This window comes from Neopsephotus bourkii, unplaced genomic scaffold (genome assembly GCF_033783945.1).
Source record: "Neopsephotus bourkii isolate Nb327-2 ecotype Australia unplaced genomic scaffold, CSIRO-AGI_Nbou_v1 NB_1292, whole genome shotgun sequence".
NCBI classification, from domain to species: Eukaryota; Metazoa; Chordata; class Aves; order Psittaciformes; family Psittacidae; genus Neopsephotus; species Neopsephotus bourkii.
The window spans coordinates 5357329-5376454 of NW_026901776.1; the positions used below are offsets into that span (position 1 = coordinate 5357329).

Genomic DNA, 19126 nt, shown 5'->3' on the forward strand with positions numbered 1-19126 from the left:
GAAAATAGCTCAGCCTTTACCAAAAAGGTGATTTTGTTAACTAGTGCTCTGCTAAAAAAAGTGAATTGTGGGCACCACAGCTCTTCCCAGAGGAGACAGTACAGAACACAGAATAAGGACAGCGTGCTAGCACTATCAGACAACAGTAGAACAGTTACACAAACAGAAACTAGGAACAGGTTGCATTGTGGAATAGTATGGCTAAAGAGATAATTTAGTAGCATATGGTTTTGAAGTGATTTTGTATATATATATTACACATTAAACAAATACATATTGACAAAGGTTGCAGGTAAGATGATTTTATTTTTCCAAAGTGTTTATACAGAACAGAATGTTCTGGTGACTTAATTTTAAGTTTAAAAACAACGATAAAGCCTACACACATACAGGTGTTTGCATACTGTACTGTGAAGTAGATCAGGCTCCCCAGTGTTCTCAAATTTTCAAAAGAATGAACTGTTACAACTTTCTCTCCAAGAGAGATTACAATTTTTAGTTAAAAAAACTAACAAACAAAACAGCCAAACCCCAAATAACTCTCAGTTGGTGTTTTACCATGCTGTCATTACCTTGTCTTCTATTAACCCACCGCTACTGATTTATTAATATTGACTTTAGACTGCAAAGTTTTTAGATCAGGAGACAACATAACAGATTCAGTCATTGTAAAGACCTATGTATTTGGGGAATCTCTGAAAGGGCATTAACAATAATGAACCACTGAAGTACAACTGCACAAATAACAGTATTTGGTCTGTTTTGGTTTTTTTTTTCAAATGTTGTAAATATACAGCAGTGAAACAAAAAGTTCTGTTTGATTGGTACATCCAAAAGCAGCAGGTCATTAATAAGCTCCTGGAAAAGATGCAGTTTGTTTGTTCTAGGTAGGATTGTTATCAAGCAACTGTGAATCCGTTACTTTCATTCTTTGTAGAAGGGCTCTAGTTACTTGCTAAGTTTATTTTCCTGTTTGGACAGGAAATCGTGTAGGTAACAGTATTTCTGATTTTATTTAAATCATTTCTTATTAAAGTAATTTTCCAGAAGCAAACATGATCTTCCAAAAGACAGCAGCTTTAGATTTAGAAGTTTATGTTCCTTGTATTTTCAAACACTTCCTCATGCCACCAGTTTTCAGTAAATATAGTAGAGCTTTGCAAAGCCTCAAAAAGACGCTTATAGTCTTCTGGGTATACGTTACGTGTTTGAGCATTTTCTGGAATTTCTAGTTCTCTCAGTAATTGGCTACCATTGTCCAAGCTCCATGAACTGAAACAAACAAACAAAATCATAATGGAGCATTTCTCTCTGTGAAAAATTAAAGAACAAGAAACAGAACCTGAAGGGTCATTTCACTCTTTTGCAGCTTCTAGAAGTTAACAACTTCCAACAACACAAGTTATTTTCAATCTCTACTGCAAATCGGAAGAAACCTCTGCTAATAAGACATATCAATACCAAAGTCCCCAGCAGACAATACCAAACTACATAAGTTCATTGCTATGAAAACTAGACCTTTTATAAATGTGCATACACATTAGCTATTTCCCAGACAAGAAAAGGGTGTATAAATACACAGAAGATGCACATTAGAAGCCTTCAAGGTTAGGTCCACTTCCCAGCTTAAGGATCTGATAGGACAAGGGGTAATGGGTTAAAACTTAAACAGGGGAAGTTTAGATTGGATGTAAGGAAGAAGTTCTTTAAGGGTGGTGAGGCACTGGAACAGGTTGCCCAAGTAAGTTGTGAATGCTCCATCTCTGGCAGTGTTCAAGGCCAGGCTGGACAGAGCCTTGGGTAACGTGAGGTGTCCCTGCCCATGGCAGGGGGGTTGGAACTAGATGATCTTAAGGTCCTTTCCAACCCTAACTATTCTATGATTCTATGATCTGAGTGGCAATCAGGTACACCACTGAGCTTTAAGAAAGAAATCCATTATGGCTCATTGCACTTGTCTTTGCTAAATGAGTTATCGGAATTTATTAGCTTCCCCCTGCCATGGCCCCTTTTCTGGAAATTAACTTCCATAAACTATTACCAGAAATTAGAAATATATTCATTATTTTCATTAGCAAGTTCAAATCAATGCTTTCGAGACTGCAAACACTTTCTGTTTATGGGAAACGGAAATCTACTCATCATGAAGCAAAGTGAATAGCTCCGATATAATAGCAAAAAGAATAATTTAAAGAGTTGCATAATTGGTAAATAAGTCTAAAGCCTAGTTTTTAATTAGATAACAGAAAGCCATTTGAGAACATCCTCACTCCACCTTCAATAACCTTCAGCTGTTTTCATTAATATTATTTTGATGTTTGATATAAACTGAAACTCTCAGCTTTTAATTTCTGCACATGCAAAACTCTTCATGACTTTCTTCTTGCAGATACATGACCTCATTTCCATTGGAGGTACAATTACTGCACATCTACATTCTAAATACCTGTCAACCTTCCTGTCAAACCTCAAGTTTTTTACCATCTGGGAATAGAGGCCAGGAAAAGTCCCCAGAATATGGTATTGCAAAACCACAATCTTCTATTCTACATGGAGACAGTTACTTAAAAAAAAAAAAAAAACGTATTTCAACTGCAAATAACTACTGTTTTGAGAACATTATTTTAATATTTTCCTATATTTCTTTGAAGAAAAAGTATAAAAACTGTAATTCTTTCTTACTTACTTTAATCTATCAATAAGTCTAGACTTAGGTTTAGCAAGACACTGTTTCACCATGAAAACAAAGATGGGTGAATTTTTGGGATTCAAACCTCCTGTAAACAGATTTTGCTGAGGAGTCAGTCGTACCAAACATAAATGGTCATTTGGCAGCCGCTGGAAAAAAAAACCAAAACAAAGCACAAAAATCAAAATAAGTCACTGAAAAGTCATCTTTAAGACGGGTTTGTCTTTAGCTCAGAGTTTCCTCTGTGCTAGCAGTAACATTTCTTAGACAGTTTTAGAAGTCTTAACAAGTTGATCTCACTGGAAACAGGCTTTCAAATTTTGTTCTAGAATGAAGATGCTTTGACTCCCCCAACCCATAAACAATAAAGGAAACAGGAAACAAAACAGACATTTAAATTTCTTTGTTGAAATAGGTAACACAGGTTTGATGTGAATTTTCAAGATACTATGTGGCTTACTTTCCACTCCTCAAATTTAGCTTTCAGACTCATACTTTTCAGCAATTAACTAGTGCGTGGGATCTACACTGGACATGCAAATAACCATTTTTATCAAAACCAACAGGTTACTAATTGTGCTATTACTTGTGGTAACACTTGCTTTGTTCAAGCAGGTAGCTGTGACCCTGTCAGTCATTTCATTTGAAAAACATTTTACCTGTTCACGTCCTTTATGCTGTTTATTCACTGTATTTTTTCTTTTGTGACAATATACTAATTTATTTTAGTTTCTAAGTTAATAGCAATTTTTCACCTCACTTCTGATGCATCTACATGCTGTCCTTAAGTTTTAATTAGAAGAACACATCTTTAAAACATACGTGTAAATGTTGTTATAAAGTTATTTTAACCTTCCAATTAAAATGGTTTAGCTGCATCTCCAAAAGGAGAGACATACACACAATTATCTTACCACACTTTTCGGTATCGCCAGTCCCCCATTTTTCAAATTAGTGAAGAATGATGACCAAGGTTCCTATGGGAAGGAGCAGATATATTACAGAATTGAAGTGCTTTGTTACAATAGACTATTTCAATTCAAAGGGACCTACAATGATCACCTAGTTGAACTGCCTGTACAATTAAGAAGTTAAAGCATTTTGTTAAGGGCATTGTCCAAATGCCTCTTAAACACTGTCGGGCTTAGAGATCTCTATGAAGCCTGTTCCAGTGTTTGACTACCCTCTTGGTAACAAAATGATTCCTAACGTCCAGCCCCTAAACTTCCCCTGGTGCAGCTTCAAGCAATTTCCTTGCACACTATCACTGGATACGAGGGAGATCAGCACTTTCCTCTTCACTTCCCCTCCTCAGGAAGTTGTGGAGAGCAATCACGTCACCAGCTTAATTTCATAACCTTAACCACAGCTTGATGCTTCAATCTATATAGATCCCTACCGTTCTTCCACTAGGTGGGTGACCTTACCACAAAAAGGTATCAAATTGAACAGGACTTTCCTTTGTGAACCCATGGTGACTGTGCCTCATGATTGCACCATTCTTTAGATGCCTTTCAACAGTACACTCTATAATCTCCATAATTTTTTCCAGTTTCTGAGGTCTGGCTAACAAGTCTGGGGTTAGTGTAACAGTGACCTGAGCCTTCCCTCACACCTTTTTCTGTAGACTGGAATAACACTAACGAGTTTCCAGAAAGCAGGGACCTGCCCAGATTCCAAAGACCTTTGAGAAGGGTCCTGCCATAATATCTACTTGTGCCTTCAGTACTCTGGGATGTACATGGGGCACTCAGGCCCCATAGACTTGGGGACATTCAGCTGATACAACCGGTCCCTTACGATTTCAGTGTCCACAAATGGAAAATTGCTGCTCCCACACTGGGCAGCCCAAGGTCCGTCAGTATTGTTAAAGACTTCTGAAGCAAAAACCATATTAAATGCCTCTGCATTTTCTTCATCCCTATTAGTCAGATAACAATCTTCAACAAGTACCATCTTATTTTATAAAAAGGACATGGAACTGCTGAAACAAGTCCAGAGGAGGTCCACAAGGATGGTCAGGAGATTGGAGCACCTCCCATATGAAGAAAGGCTGAGAAAGTTGGGGCTGTTCAGCCTGAGAAGAGAAGGCTGCGTGGAGACCTCATAGCAGCCTTCCAGTATCTGAAGGGGGCCTATAGGGATGCTGAGGAGGGACTCTTCATTAGGGACTGTAGTGATAGGACAAGGGGTAATGGGTTAAAACATAAACAGGGAAAGTTTAGATTGGATATAAGGAGGAAATTCTTTCCTGTTAGGGTGGTGAGGCACTGGAATAGGTTGCCCAGGGAGGTTGTGAATGCTCCATCCCTGGCAGTGCTCAAGGCCAGGCTGGACAAGGCCTTGGGTGACATGGTTTAGTGCAAGGTGTCCCTGCCCATGGCAGGGGGGCTGGAACTTGATGCTCTTAAGGTCCTTTCCAACCCTAACTATTCTGTGATTCTTCAACTCCTTAATATTTATCTTAATACATACCTTGTGGTATAAGGTATTTGGAAGAAACAGCAAAAGTTTTAATTTTATATTAGCAAAACATTTAAGCTATGAAGGTAGATTCCTAGAAAAACAGATTACAGAGACAGATAAATATAAAACTTAGCATGTTTGACAAGGTAAGATAGTTACTCGCTAGCAGAAGCAGGCCTGCTTGGAACATAAAAGCACCAAGACTCAAAAAAGTATACTAAATGAAGCTCAGGAAGTTGAAAGCATACATGACAGCAAAATGCAGAGGACGTGAAGAGCAGGCTGTGACAGGTTGGAATAGCAATCTTCCAGTATCACACAACCCTTAGTAAGACAGAAAAGGCTCATCTGTTCTGCAAACATCTCTTTCTTACCTACCAGCTTCTGAGAATAAATATTTGGTAGTACAGTTGCTTCTAATGAAAATACTAACACCATAGTTAATGATGCTGCTTACACAAAACGTGACTCTTTCAGGTTTTTACATCCAAATGTTTTGGACAGCTTTCCAACTAACTTAAATGTAAAATTAGCTTCCAATTAGTTCACTATAGTAAAACACTATAAAGCCTTTACTAAAAATAAGTCCATAGCATTAGACTATGTCATCTGGTAAAAAAAACTTACCATGTGCAGTAGCTGAATTTCATATCCTAATTGACAAAGTACAGTAATTGCTTGGTAAGACCCAGCACTCCCAGGTTTTCCTGTTAATATCTAACAAAATGGTAAAAAAAGAGCATTTTTGTTGCATAAACCAAGACTGCTTCTTTATCTAAGCAAAATCCTTATATATAAACATATATGTAAAACAAGTGCTAAAAATTCAGAGTTAAGTCTAAAATGCCAGGGTAAAGTTCCATTAGGCCTCAAATACATACTTTATGCTATTTTAGTACATCTTTCAGAACACACGGTTAGAAGACATTATGGCAGTCTAAGTATTTTTCCACAGCAATTATTTGGATAACTGAACTGTGTAGGAATTTCCAGCTTATAGTTTCCGGTCCCTTTTAAGGCAGAGAAGTTTCACAGGGAAGAGAAAAGGGGATTATGTTTTGTATAAAAACCGTAACATGGGCAGAGTTATCAGCTTGCACTGATAAAGCAATATTCCCAGTAACACACACAAGTGAAGCAAGCCAAATATTAGGTGACCTCACTGAACATTAAGCAGCTTGCACAGTCATCACCCTGATCAATATTACAGGTCAAACAACTCTTAGCGCAAGAAAAAAAGAAAAACTCGTGGTTATTCTCAAACAGGGTGAAGAGAGCAGCAATTACCAGGAAGATTTTATTTCTCGTAGTAGATTTAGAGAGTCTCATCATATGATCAACTGGAAAAGCCTCAAACCAACCAACAAACCAAAAAAAAACCCCAAACAAAAAGGAACCAACAATACCCACTAAAAGAAGGTTTCAACTGCTTTTACTTAGGCACACAATAAAACCAGAAAACTTAATAAAAACCACAGTGAATGCATTAAATGAATAGGCTGCCCCGTTTGCTCAAGAATCTAGCCATTAAAAACATATCATGTAAGTGGATATTTCGGTAGTGTCCAACCTGTCATTTTGCAGAAGAATATACTTAGGATTTTCAAACTTTTTCAGTAGGGTGTTAGATATAACACAAGTTGTGTAAGCACACTGGGAAGTCTTTGCTTACTTCAAGTAATTAAAGGTCTGTGGCGCTGTATGAACTTCCCAGTTTCACAGAACTGTAAGTACAGTTCTAATGGTTTGGGACAGCATGAATTAAGAACACATAACCCAGAAAGCTGCTCTGCAGGAAAATAAATTTTCTAGCAAAACCAGTAACTTCTGTGAAGCACTACTTACTCTTTACTACCTGTGAAACCTTACACATACCTTGTACTCTCTTTCACTTATAAAGATGTTGAGTTCTGCTCTTCCGTATCTGTATATGGAACTGCGTTCATACAGGGCAAAAAGATGCCTCCAAAGTATGAGCCTTTCCTTGCTTTGTGGTAAGATTCCAAAAATTCTCACAGGTGTGTCTGTATAATAGTGTGTAAAAGTATCTTCAAAATTTTGCAGTATTGACTAGACAATGTCATTCATTCTAATGCATAAGCCACAAACAATTACATTAAAAGTCTGTCAGCTCATGTTGTCCAAGAACAAATACAACACAAGCTGTAGTCAAAGTTAAGGCCAGTTTGCATTAGACTAAAATAAATAATAAAGAGAAGCATACACTGGCAATTTCATATTCCCATAAGAGTTTTTTGAAGCTATCAAGAACATAAATAAAGGTGAAATGTAAGAAATAGTATCCAGTAATCCAGCACATATATTAAATATATACCTTGAGCAAATTCCAAAGATTTTGCCAAATTGCCTATGCACCCTTCAAATGTATTTGTAACTTGTGTGATCATATACATGTACCTGCCTTCCAAGGAACTGCTGCTACACCCACAGTTTCAAAAAGTTTCTCAGAACATACTGCAGGTGGTTTCACTGCTCCAGTCAAAGGATCCAGTCTGCAGAAGTCAGCGTAAATTACCTTTAATTGTCCATCCAGGCTATTCTCTAGGGACTGAATAAAATTAGCTTCAGTTGAAGAAATCTGGATGCAGCAACCTGTCTTTCAAAACATCCAACCCAAACACCAAACAAAAATGTTCAAGCACTACCTAAAATCGTTACTCAGTCAACAAGAGTTAAATCTCAAAGCTGCTTCTTACAGCTGATAAAAAATTAGCTTCCTTCATTACATGGGGCATTTTGACATTTTCATGCTCTTCAGCTGCAGTTTTAAAGCACTAATTTAAATTAGTAAGATGTTCTGCAATGTGTTGCAAAAAAAGGCTACATTCAGCTATGCAAACCACTGTATTTCATCATTTACAAATGTAATTCTGCCTTCTATACTCATTTGAAATCAAGTGAGAGTCTTTGGTTCCAAACTTTTACATTACAGCACTGTAACACAATCCTTCTAAGTGCAACTTCTGCAGCTGTGTCTGACCACCTGTGAATCCACACAAAGCCAAAGTAACAGGACAGGACAACACATGTAAGTGTCTTAATGTTATCAGTCAACTGTGGGACAATAGATTAAATAATACAGTGTGATAATCAGAATAACCAAGAGTATTTTTACAGATTTCTTAAAGCTACAGACATCTTGCTTAAACATACCTGCAATGACTCTGACTAGTATTAGCCTCAAATATATGCATGAAACTAGCAACAGGAACTTGACTAGCAACTGTGAACTTGAATTCCCACATACCCAATGTCAAACCAACTGATTACAAAATAGTTATTTCAGATGTTACACGTAACAATCAACAGCTAAGTCCTTTTTGATCTAACAGTTATTACACAACTATAAGTTAATTTCTTATTTCCCTTTAAATAATAATAATGTGCTACCAAATCAAAATCATACCTGTAAGTTTGGAAGAAAAGCTGGGTTACTTTCAAGAGCTACCACTCTAACACCTGCATTGAGCAGAGTTCGGGTCAAGACTCCAGGACCTAAGTGGGGGAATAAAATATATAAATAAACCCATTTGAAGTGCATTTTTTTCTAAGTGCTTTTCCCAACACAACACTTGGGCCACGCCACCTTCAGCAGGTGATAATTTGTGTTTGTTTAAACACACTTCAAAACAAGAGTTAGAGATTTATAAACAGCATGCCAGACATCACCCAGTGAATTACACCAAGCACAGCACTACGATTAGATGAAGAACATCAGATTCAATGTTTCAAAGATTTCTATCATTTCTTCTGCCAACTGAAATATACTTTGAAACCTTACCCATACAAACCGTACCCATACTTACTCTACAAGTAAAATAGCCTCTGCAGAACTGTAAAAACCCCCAACATTACATACCCGCAGAGGGCTAGGTGCGTGACCACCCCAGTCTTAGGGCATGCTTTTACTGACGAAATTTCACCTACAAAGCCTAAAACACTATCTGGACAGAAATTTACATCTCTGCTTACACCAGTGACTCAGGTCTCCAGACTGAGCACTCTCTCATTCCCCCTAAGCTCTGTATAAATGGACATACACGCACGCACGCACACCCGCCCCAGGCACAGCGCAGTGCCGCGACACTCAGACGGTCCTGCCCGTCGCCAACACTCGCCCCGGGAGGGTACCAAGGCGGCGGCAGGCGCAGCCCTAGCATGGATCCAGTCCTGGAGGGCCCGGGCAGCGCCATTACGCAAAGGAGCCGCCGGAAGTCCCGGGAGCAGCAGGGCCCCGTTCCCTCAGGACCACCACTCCCCGCGACCCCGGGACAACAGCCCACGGGCCCGTTACCGCCGGTGGCAATCGCGGCAGCTCACACTGACCCCGCAAGGTCACCGGGACACGCCGAGCAGCGCCTCGTCCCGGCGGCCCCAGAGCGGCTCACCACCGGAGGGCGGCGGGAAGAGCGCGACCGCAGCCTCAGGCAGCTTACCGGGCCCGCACTCGAGCAGGACAGGCTGGGAGCCGCGGCTGGCTCCTCTCTGCAGGCAGCGCTGCACCGTGCGCGCCAGCCGCGGGCAGGCGATGAAGCGGCGGACTGCGACACCGGTATGCTTCACCTGCTGCACCAGCTGTTCCGCCTCCGCCGCCTCTGGCACCCGCAGGCCCGGGCTCGGCCACTGCCCTGCCGCCCGCCTCGGAGTCACCCAGCACGGCGGCAGCCCGCGCAGCAGCGGCCGCAGCCCTGCCGCCAGAGCCCCTGCCAGGAGGCGGCGGCAGCAGCCCGCAGCGCCCGGCGGCACAGGGCCTGCCAGCATCGCCACGCTGCCGAACCCCATGCTAGCGAGCACCGGGAGCGCGATTGCCGCGGCAACGGGAGCGTCACTTCCGCCTCTCCGCGGCCTCTCTAGCGCGCTTCCGCTCTATCGTCGGAGGTCTCTTGTCCAGCCGCCCTCTCTATGGTGCCAGCCCTGCACCGCCGGGAGCTTGCGGCAGCGGCGGAGACGCGGTGTGGCGGAACCGTCCCCTCATCTCCACGCCATGCCGAACGGCGGGTTCCGGACGCCCGAGCCACGACGGAGCTGAGGTGAGCTGGCAGGGTCTGAGCCGCAGCCGGAGGAAGGGATGGAGAGATGTTTACCCCGCTGCCGCCTCCCGGAGAATACCGGCGGGTGAGGGCCGCCGGGCGGGCGGCGGGAGGGTGCCGAGCCCGTCGTGTCGCCGGGAGACACGGCGAGGTCGGCACCTTCCCGCCGGCGGCGGCGAAGCTCCGACGTGGGGCGAGCAAGGGAGGCAGGGGGAGGCCGGAGCGGGCGGGCTGAGGTGAGGTGAGCCGAGCTCGCTGCCCGCCTCAGCTGGGATGTCAGGTGCTGGCGCTGCGGCTCCTCCACCCGGAGTGGTGCCCCGGGGCAGCCCGGAGAGGTCAGACGGGTGGCCACGATTGGCCGCTCCGGAGCGGGAGGCTTCGGCTGGGCGGCGATGGAGCGACGCCTGCTTGGCCGGTTGGTGGAAGTCCCAGGAGCTACGTATTTAGTTTGAGGTTTGCCTGGGTGTTCACGGGCGTCTTTGATCCGTCAGCAGCTAAATAGTCACTTCGGGACTCGGTTCTTTGTATCGGCCGGCCGCCTCAGCAGGTGCAAGATCCTGCTGATACGCATCTCCGACATCATCTTTGTCGGCTTACTTCTGCTCCATACCGCCTTGCAGTTGTTGTTTAGGTAAACCCGGTAATTCGATAGCAGCGACATTGTCCTTTCAACAATCCCCCTAATGCCTTAACGAGAAATAAGTTTAGGGACGTCTTCAAAGTGTTCTCATGTTCTGCAAAGCTAGAGCTCTTCCTTCAGGGATGCTGTGCTAAACCCCGTCGGTGGCAGGTGGGTAGCTGCGGTGTGATGGATGGAGTTCAGGGGACGGGGAGAGAGACTCTTCCCAAAGGTGTTTCCCTGCTCCCTGCCTAGCTTGTGCAGGAGGCAAGAGTGACCTGACAATCACAGAGTATATTGGTCTTCAAATTAACAGCTCAAAAATAGGCTTTCTGTATGATTTTGTGCATATAGCTTAATTTCTTATATCTCTTTTCTCTGTTTGTAAAGTGAGAAAGTGGTATGTGCCTACGTACTAAACAAAGTCATTTTGTTTGACGTAGCTTTATTAATCAGAACCTGGGACAGAAAACTGGGTCTTTGCTATTCTCTGTTTTGCAGATCTTAGTGTGGCATGAAGAGGTGCTGGGCTGAATTTAAGAAAGATTGCAAATGTCGAGTGCAGCAGTTCTTCGTATCTACAATTTATTTTTAAATACTAGGATCGTTTACACTGAGTGCTGTAATAGTCTACCCCGTGTCTTAAGGGAAATGGACAGACTGTTGTGATGCGATACACCTCAGTCCATTTTTAAACTGGACGTTGTTTTTAATAGCTTTTCTCCTGTCTTATGAAGTAGTCTGATAATTCAGTAATTCAGAGGACTTTTAGAACACTGAGCAGAACTTGATTTTCGTAGACCAAGTATTTAGTAATGTCCCAGTTCAGCAGTCCTTATTAAATTTTGTTGATAGCTATGGCCGCAGAAAAGTTAGGTACAGTTGCTATATTACTATGTAGCATTCAATGTATTTTTAGGTTAATTAAAGAATTTTGGAACTTTTTGTTGCTAGTCATAGAGCTCAGGAGTGTTGTGTTGGGTGAATGGGCTGTTGAGCCTAACTGAGATTGCTCAAAGGAGTGTTTGCTAAGTAGAGACAAAGTGCCCTGACAATTCTTCGTACACATAGAAGTGATACAGTTTTCTTCGTATTTTTATTTACTTCAGCTTAGCACTTGGCTGCATTGAACCATAGATCTCTATAGGATAGATTTATGATCCTTTATTCCCTTCCTCCTTCCCTCTAGAACTGCCAGATATATACTGAATCCTGCATGCATAAAGGACTACCTCCTTCTGACCTGGTCATTATCTTTGAGAAACTGTTGAAACCTTAGGAAAATGGTAAGTTTTGTACTTTTTTTTTTTTTCTTTGTTCAGAAATTACAGTGCAGACAACTTAATACATTAAAGTGTATCCAGAGGACATCTGAACAGTTATCTTTAAGTTAATGGCTGATTGTAGCATATATTTTCTACTTTTATCTGGCTATTGCCGCATGCAAATATTTGAATTTACAGTCTTACCTCATAGAGCCTATGTCCTTGTAATTTAAGTGCATTGTTGATTGCTCTGAAATTATTGTTTCCTCCTAATTATTATTTTTGAACTAAATCAGAGAAAGAATCAAAAGGGTTACCTGTTTGATTGGATTCCAGCCTATCCTTGAACCAGAACAGCTTATTAGTTGTATGGGTCAAAAAGATAAGCAAAGAGAAATTTTTCTTCTTGGTGATTCTAAATGTCTTGTGCTTTTATTTGGTTCTATTAAAAGTTTATTTTTTTAGGTTAATATGAAAGCATTAGTATTATTTTGCTATGCATTAAGCACTTCTCCCTAGTTAATACTGAGAAGCATTTCTAAGGGGGGAAATTGCAATAGTACATTAATCTTGATCTCAGTTTTTGAAACTCTTATGCCCATACTTTATGTACACATTCAGTAGAACTGCCATCTTGCATAAGAGAAGTCCCAAGAGGTATGTAAATGGAAATTTGCAGGATCATAATTTTTCTTGTCCTGGTAGTGATATTTGTCATTAGAGTATTCTATTTGGCTCAGGATATAGAATAAGTTCATTAGTGTATAATTGCTTCAGAAACTCATTATCTTTCTATTTTATTCACTATATCCCATTTTATCATTGACCTATTGTAAAATTTATGATTCACTCTTAATTTTGATCTTCCTTTTTTCTTTTGTTATGCATGTACTGGAAGCCTTACCTGTTACTAAATACTACCTCTATTGTGAATTTTTTAAAAAGCTTACAACAGAACTGGTGTTCAGAAAAAGAGCTGGAAGTCTCACTTCTGCGTATTAGCTTCAGCACTGTGAAAATAAAACCACCTGCTATGTGCTTGAATTGGCAGAAGCGTCTCTTTGTGGAGATGGAGGATGTCACAGTGTTATTGTTTTCACTAATTTTATTCAGCATACTTCAATAATCTCGTAATACTTTGGAGAGTGAACAAGGAAAATAGTAGGAGTTGTAAGAGTTTTCTTCAACTTAAGTGCTCTAAGTGCTGTGTACTCAGAAAGGCCATCTCTAGGCAGAACTGGATTTTAAAAATCAGTCTGAGAATTGCTTCATTCTTTTGTCCTAATCCCTTGTCATCGCTGCCCCCAACTCCAAACCCATACATGCATAAAGGAAGTGTCCCAAGAACTGAAGTAACATTTAATGCTATACCACAATCTGGTTTGAGATCCAGTAAGTGGGTTTCACTGTAAAAGACCAGTGAAAACTGGTCTTTATAATGAAGTCAGCAATTTTGCATTTAAAGCTGCTATGCTCAACAAACCTTAACTTACCACTTTTCTGTGTGTGATCTGTTGATGAAAACTGACTGGACATTTGATTTGTGTATGGTGGTGGGAGAGTTTTTTATGCTGTTTGGCCAAGCTATTAGTAGTAAGGGAAGGTTCCTTGGAATCCAGCCTGCACTGTGTGACAGTGTAGCTTGCAGCCTAGTGCTGAAAACCTGATTAATAGACAATTACTGTCCATTAAAAGTGAGCAGATGACTGGAGAGTCAGTGCTCAGGTACCAATTAAGTGGAACTATTGAGTTCACCTTTGAGCTAGTTTCTGAGCACCAGGTGTATGGTCATGCTTGTTAATATGAGCTTATTAAAAAAAACCAAAACACTTCTCCTTTGGTGTTTTTCTGATATAATAACATGCTGTTTAATACGAAAGGGTTGACTTTGCAGCCTTACAAACATTGCAGCAAAGTTCACCGCTGACAAAAGAGCCTTTCAGCACAAAACTACACATTTTTAAATGAGCCGGTGGCTTGAATCCTGTCCCTACCGATGCTAATAACAGTGTCCATGTCTTATTGCTGCTTAGTGTTCATTATAAGGGAAAATATTTTTGACATTTTCAGTGGAGAGGCAAAGGGTTCTGTGGTGTGAAGACTGTTTCATAAGCTGTGTATTGTGAGGCATTTTGGCAGGGGTACAGACTTTCTCACTCTGTGCTATATCTGTTCTCTGTATAAAGAGAAACGCAATCCCTAGGGCTATCAATCTGGTGTCTTACATCAGCACTAACCTTACTGCAGGTGTTATTTGTGTGCATGTAAAAAAGAAAAGTGCTATTAGACCTTTGTAGACAGGAGTAGAAAACATTAAAATAGGTGCATCTTCTGTTTACTTCTCTCAGAACTTCTCTTCATTTGATTCTGACGAGTACATTCAGCTGACTCAAATTCACTCAGCCTGTGTTTATATTAAGTCATAAGTCTTTATTTTGACAATGTTACCTTGCTTAAGAGCTTGTCATGCTAACGATTTATATTTTTTTTACTTTTTTACTTATTTACCTGCTTACTGTAAAAGTGTGATGTGTTTGAAAGTGTATTGCTAACTCATAAGGAAAGTGTAGGACAAAAACTACATTGTGTCAGATATTTCTATAGGCAAATTTTGGTGTGTTTCATGCTTGCTGCTTAGGGGCATGAACTTTTTTCTGCTGTTGTTCCAATACACCACTCCATCTGTCCAAACTGAATTGCTAACATGTGGCCTTATAAATGTGCTCTTTGACACTGCTCTGTCCATGGAATTCACTTATTTTTCCTGGTTTATTTTATTTGTAAAAAAATAATACTACACTGCATGGCAAATTGAGATTACTTCAAAATAACTTCAGGATTAAAAACAAACAAACAAAACCAGCCAACCAAAAAAACCCAAACAAACCCTTAATCCTGGTATTTGTTTTATCTTGTAATACGAGCATTTAGGAAGATTTTTAGGTTCACTCGATGAATATGTCATTGAAATAATACAGAAATTGTAGTGTGCATTTTGGAGGTTCTTTCTGGTTAGAACTTTGAATTTTGTGTGGTTTTAGCCTCAAAGTGAGGGAATGATGACCTTGCCACTTTAGAGACAACATTTCAGCTGGACCCACAGTACAGTTCAGGTGGTGTTGGTTCTGTTGTTACAGTGTTACAGTTGACTAATGTCAAAATAAACAAATGGGGGAGCATCTGTGCTGAAACATACAAGTTTGTAAATTGTTCAGTAATACTTGGTGTCTTCATTCATGTCTTTATAAAATAAAGTGACATTCACAGCGGAGAGCTTACGCATTTGATCCCAAGAAGATTTTATGACAGCTGGCATATAAAATTGCCCTTTATTCAATGTTGGTTTGATAGCTGCTTAGTTTCTTATCTGTATTTCTGTTTTTTTCTCATGGAAGACTATTAAAGTCTACTATTTTAGCACTGAAATATGACATCATTAGTAAAGGAGAAAAAGTAATCCTTCAGTGTCTCTATAGGCTATAAATCTCCCCGTGTCTTGGTATCATTTAAACCATCTCACTTTGGGTGTTAAGTGAAATGAGTTTTGACCTTCATACAGTACTGATGCTAGCTGTTACTAGTGTTTGTAATATTTGAGATTTTCAAATGGGAAGGTGCTTTTTTAATGGAAACTGCAACTTAAGGTAGCCTTGATAATAAATTTTCAGTTTATGGGCTCAGGTATTACAAACGTACATCCAAATTCTAATACAAAACATGGTAACTGTGTGCTTCAGAAAACTTCTCCAAAGTCTAGTTATCAAATGTGTAAATTATTAGAGATGGCTAATGTGTAGCCAGCATCTGCTTAACACAGAGCAGAAATTAATTACCTTCACTTCATGTTGGAAAGAGGAGAGTTGAAACAGCACTCAAGGCTAAACTCACTACTGGGTTTAAGTAGTCACAGCTTCATTAACTTAAGCCAAGTTATAGCAGTAGTAAATTTTGTGGGGACTGTGATTCATTTAACGTAAGTCCCTTCCAGTTTATACATGCTTGAGGTCTCAGTCATGCATTTAAGGGCAAAAAACTTGATCAAATTTGTCTGTTTCATACCTCTTTAAAGTTCTTGTGTGGTCCGTCTTGCCAAAATATCAATTTCACAGTCTTTTAAATGTATTCTTCTTTGTTACATCCCCATGAAACAAAGCAGTATTTTGTAGTTGAGAAATGCGTTAAAGATGATGTATCAGTTTGACAGACTTCACAGAGGAGTTTCAGAGCAAAGAAAGGATTTAATCTCAGTCATATTTGTATCTGACACTGGGTAATGTCAAAACTAGACCATCCTTCCCTTGTGAAATGGAAAACCAACTGATGCAACATTTTCATAGAGCTGCTGGGTTTTATAATGATGGCAATTACTGAAGCTCTAACCATTAGCTGTGTTCTTAATTAACCATCTGGTTGAACCTGCAGGTTTGATAACAAAGGGACCACAAATATGTAATACTTGCATACAATAATTGTTTCATAAATTTTATGGATAGATTTCCATTCTGTTTGTAGTTGCTTCTGGCCTTGATATGATTTAGGACCTAACTGAATAGTTTGACTGTGCTAATTTTATTTGTATTGATGAAGGCTATAAAACTTGCCTGTCTCTCAGGTGTAAGTTATGGAATTCAATCTCATTATGAAATTCAACTGTCAGAAAGTCTTGAACACTCTTATTTATTTTTAGACTTTTGCCTTTTTAGACATTAGATAACTGAAGATGTCCCTTGCATCTTCTTTCAAAGGACTGTATTCTGTAATTTCTGCCTTTTCATATGTATTTCAAGTTGCTGCCTGAGATCACAAGAGATTTCAGATTGTTGTCCTTTTTTTTAGTTACTTCTCATGAGGTAGTAGGATGTATCAGCTTTCTCAGGTCCCAGTAAAAGTAAAGATTTGGATAAAAGTGACCTGAACTGATCTGTTCTCATAAAAATAGTCTATATTGATTTGCCAGACTTTTTAGTTGGATTGGTTTGGGGATTTTAGTTTGGGGGTTATTGAGAGGTTTTTGTTTGTTTTAGTTTTTGTTTGGGTTTTTGTTTTGGGTTTTTTCTTTTTTCTTTTTCTGGAGGGGAGGGAGTGATTCATAAGAAAAAAGGACCTATCCTAGAAAAGAAACATAAATTTATCTATTAGGAAGTTTTTAACATATGTTTTTGTAATCAAACTTGTGCACATGTTCTGAACTGTAACAACAATGTGGAAGTTGTTCAATTAGAAGGAAAATGTAAAAATCAAAAAAGGCAAATTACTTACTGTAAGACTTAAAAGGCGATTCAACCATCTCATGACAGGACCAGTTACTCATGGGTTATGCCTGAGCAGTGTTTCTCAGGGTTGTTTATAAAAGTACTGCAGTGATGGGAGTTATCCATCCTCCTAAACCAGTCTGTTCTACTGCCTTTCTACCTCTTATCATCTGGTGTTTTGCTGCAGACAAGAACAAAAAATGAATACTCAAAATGGTGAGGTCCCCTTTAATTCTTACACTATTCAGTGAAATGTATACTAGTGAAGCTTGAAACTCAAAACTTTCCAGACGCTTGGGCGACTGATCATTGTGTACTTGAACTGCTGCAAAAGAGCTTGTGTGAAATTTTCATCAGAATTGTCATATGTTCCAATGAAAAATCCTGTTTGTTCCCAGACAAACCTCTTGTACTTGTCTGCTGGCTGAAACATATTTTTATAGTCATGTTAAATGTGGAAGAGTAGATTATGCCTGGCAATATATGTTTGTCATTGCTTGTTAAGGCTGTAGGAATAAGCAGTATGACTGGGAAGCTTAGAAGCTGAAAATAGCATGTGGCGCTTCCTCTCAAAACCTCACTATTCCTGCTGTTTACAGATGTAAAGATCATTATGCCACTGCCACTTGAGAAATGTCACTTCAATGTCAGAAAGTGCCAAACCACCAAAGTATGCATGCTCAGACATTTTTGTACATTCAGTGAAATTAGGTAAAATGTTCCTGCATCTGAATACTTGTTGGAGGACAGCAGAGTGAACATGTTTGAAGAGACAGACCTCCTAAACAATGTATGTGACACAAAACCAGAGAAGACATACAAAGTTATTTTTACCCCCAGTACCTTATTTCAAAGCCAAACATAGGGCAAACGGAACAGTCAGGAGGATGTTAATGAGATTCTCTCATCACAAGGCCATCTAGTAAGGGGATTGTATGTAAGACTATCTTGTGAAATGATAAATACTAATGAGTCTGTGCTCTTAAGATAGCACAATAGCATAGTAATTTTTTTCTGCAGAGATGTCAGGTTGGAAGTATACACATAAATACTTGTATTTCCTTGTGCTTAGAAACAGCAGCATTCCAGCCATTAAGTGTTGCACATAAAACACAATGCAGAGCAGAATTCTGCTAGCTGGAAGTGTTCTGGCTTTGTAAGATGATTATAGCTAAATGAATTGCCTACATTCTTTACCTGCTGTCTTGTTCCTTCTGCAGCAAATTGTGTGATGGTTAAGTATGTCTTCAACAACTAGGACATTTTTTTTTTCTTGGCTGTGGTGAGGCAAGGGCACTCTGAAGCAATCTGGTGGTAATATTCCAGGTTGGTTTAGGTGCATCTTGGCTTCCACCTCAGCAGAAACAGCAAGCAGTTGCAGAGAAATTGCACTTGAACTTTCTCAAAAGAACATATGGACTTTTTGTTTATTAGCTCCTGTAATAGCATAGGAGGCATTGCCCTTTTTCTTGCAAGCTAATGAAATGTAATGGTATGTTGTATGTAGCTTTTAGATAGTGCTATATAGCTACTCAGTCATCTAGTTTCCTCTTTATTTATTCATTTTGGTAGTAAATGTAATCTTAAACCTGAAACTTGCTTAATTTGGCCTTTGAAAGGATGAGGATTCCGCAAATCTCTACACATCTGTTTGGTTGTTCATATGACAACCTTTTCTAAGCTGAATGACTGTTATCACATATAGTGCTGTCCCTTTTCTCTCCAAAACTCTTGCCTCGCTGTGATCTAGATTTTCTTATTTGTGTGCACTTTGGTTTGTGTAT

General features: G+C 39.9%; 2 protein-coding genes across 4 annotated transcripts in view; one reads left to right on the top strand and one right to left on the bottom strand.

Annotated features, from left to right (window-relative positions):
* Nucleotides 1-286: 286 nt before the first annotated feature.
* On the bottom strand, nucleotides 287-9986 carry TFB2M (transcription factor B2, mitochondrial). The gene is made up of 8 exons (XM_061365806.1): nucleotides 9613-9986; nucleotides 8583-8671; nucleotides 7574-7724; nucleotides 7031-7179; nucleotides 5783-5872; nucleotides 3604-3666; nucleotides 2687-2838; nucleotides 287-1272 (listed from the first exon to the last, which is right to left on the bottom strand). Exons 1-8 carry the CDS (start codon nucleotides 9956-9958, stop codon nucleotides 1086-1088), a joined length of 1227 nt encoding a protein of 408 aa, XP_061221790.1. The 5' UTR covers nucleotides 9959-9986; the 3' UTR covers nucleotides 287-1085.
* An 82-nt stretch (nucleotides 9987-10068) lies between these two features.
* CNST (consortin, connexin sorting protein) overlaps nucleotides 10069-19126 on the top strand; it is a 49874-nt gene continuing 40816 nt past the window's right edge. Inside the window, exons 1-2 of one of the 3 annotated variants that reach the window (XM_061365796.1) lie at nucleotides 10069-10206; nucleotides 12015-12111. The gene's annotated coding sequence lies outside the window, so the exon portion shown is untranslated. Of the gene's footprint in view, nucleotides 10207-10560; nucleotides 10997-12014; nucleotides 12112-17896; nucleotides 18280-19126 lie in introns of those variants that run through there. The other 2 variants (XM_061365797.1, XM_061365798.1) reach the window with 2 other exon arrangements.

What these genes read in the sequence shown, in the direction of transcription:
- TFB2M (XM_061365806.1), bottom strand. Translation starts at nt 9,958, where the DNA reads ATGGGGTTCGGCAGCGTGGCGATGCTGGCAGGCCCTGTGCCGCCGGGC. An exon ending in CCTGCTCGAGTGCGGGCCCG is followed by an intron (nt 8,672 to 9,612) that starts GTAAGCTGCCTG and finishes TCCCCCACTTAG; the next exon opens with GTCCTGGAGTCTTGACCCGA. An exon ending in AAATTCAGCTACTGCACATG is followed by an intron (nt 3,667 to 5,782) that starts GTAAGTTTTTTT and finishes TCCTTCCCATAG; the next exon opens with GAACCTTGGTCATCATTCTT.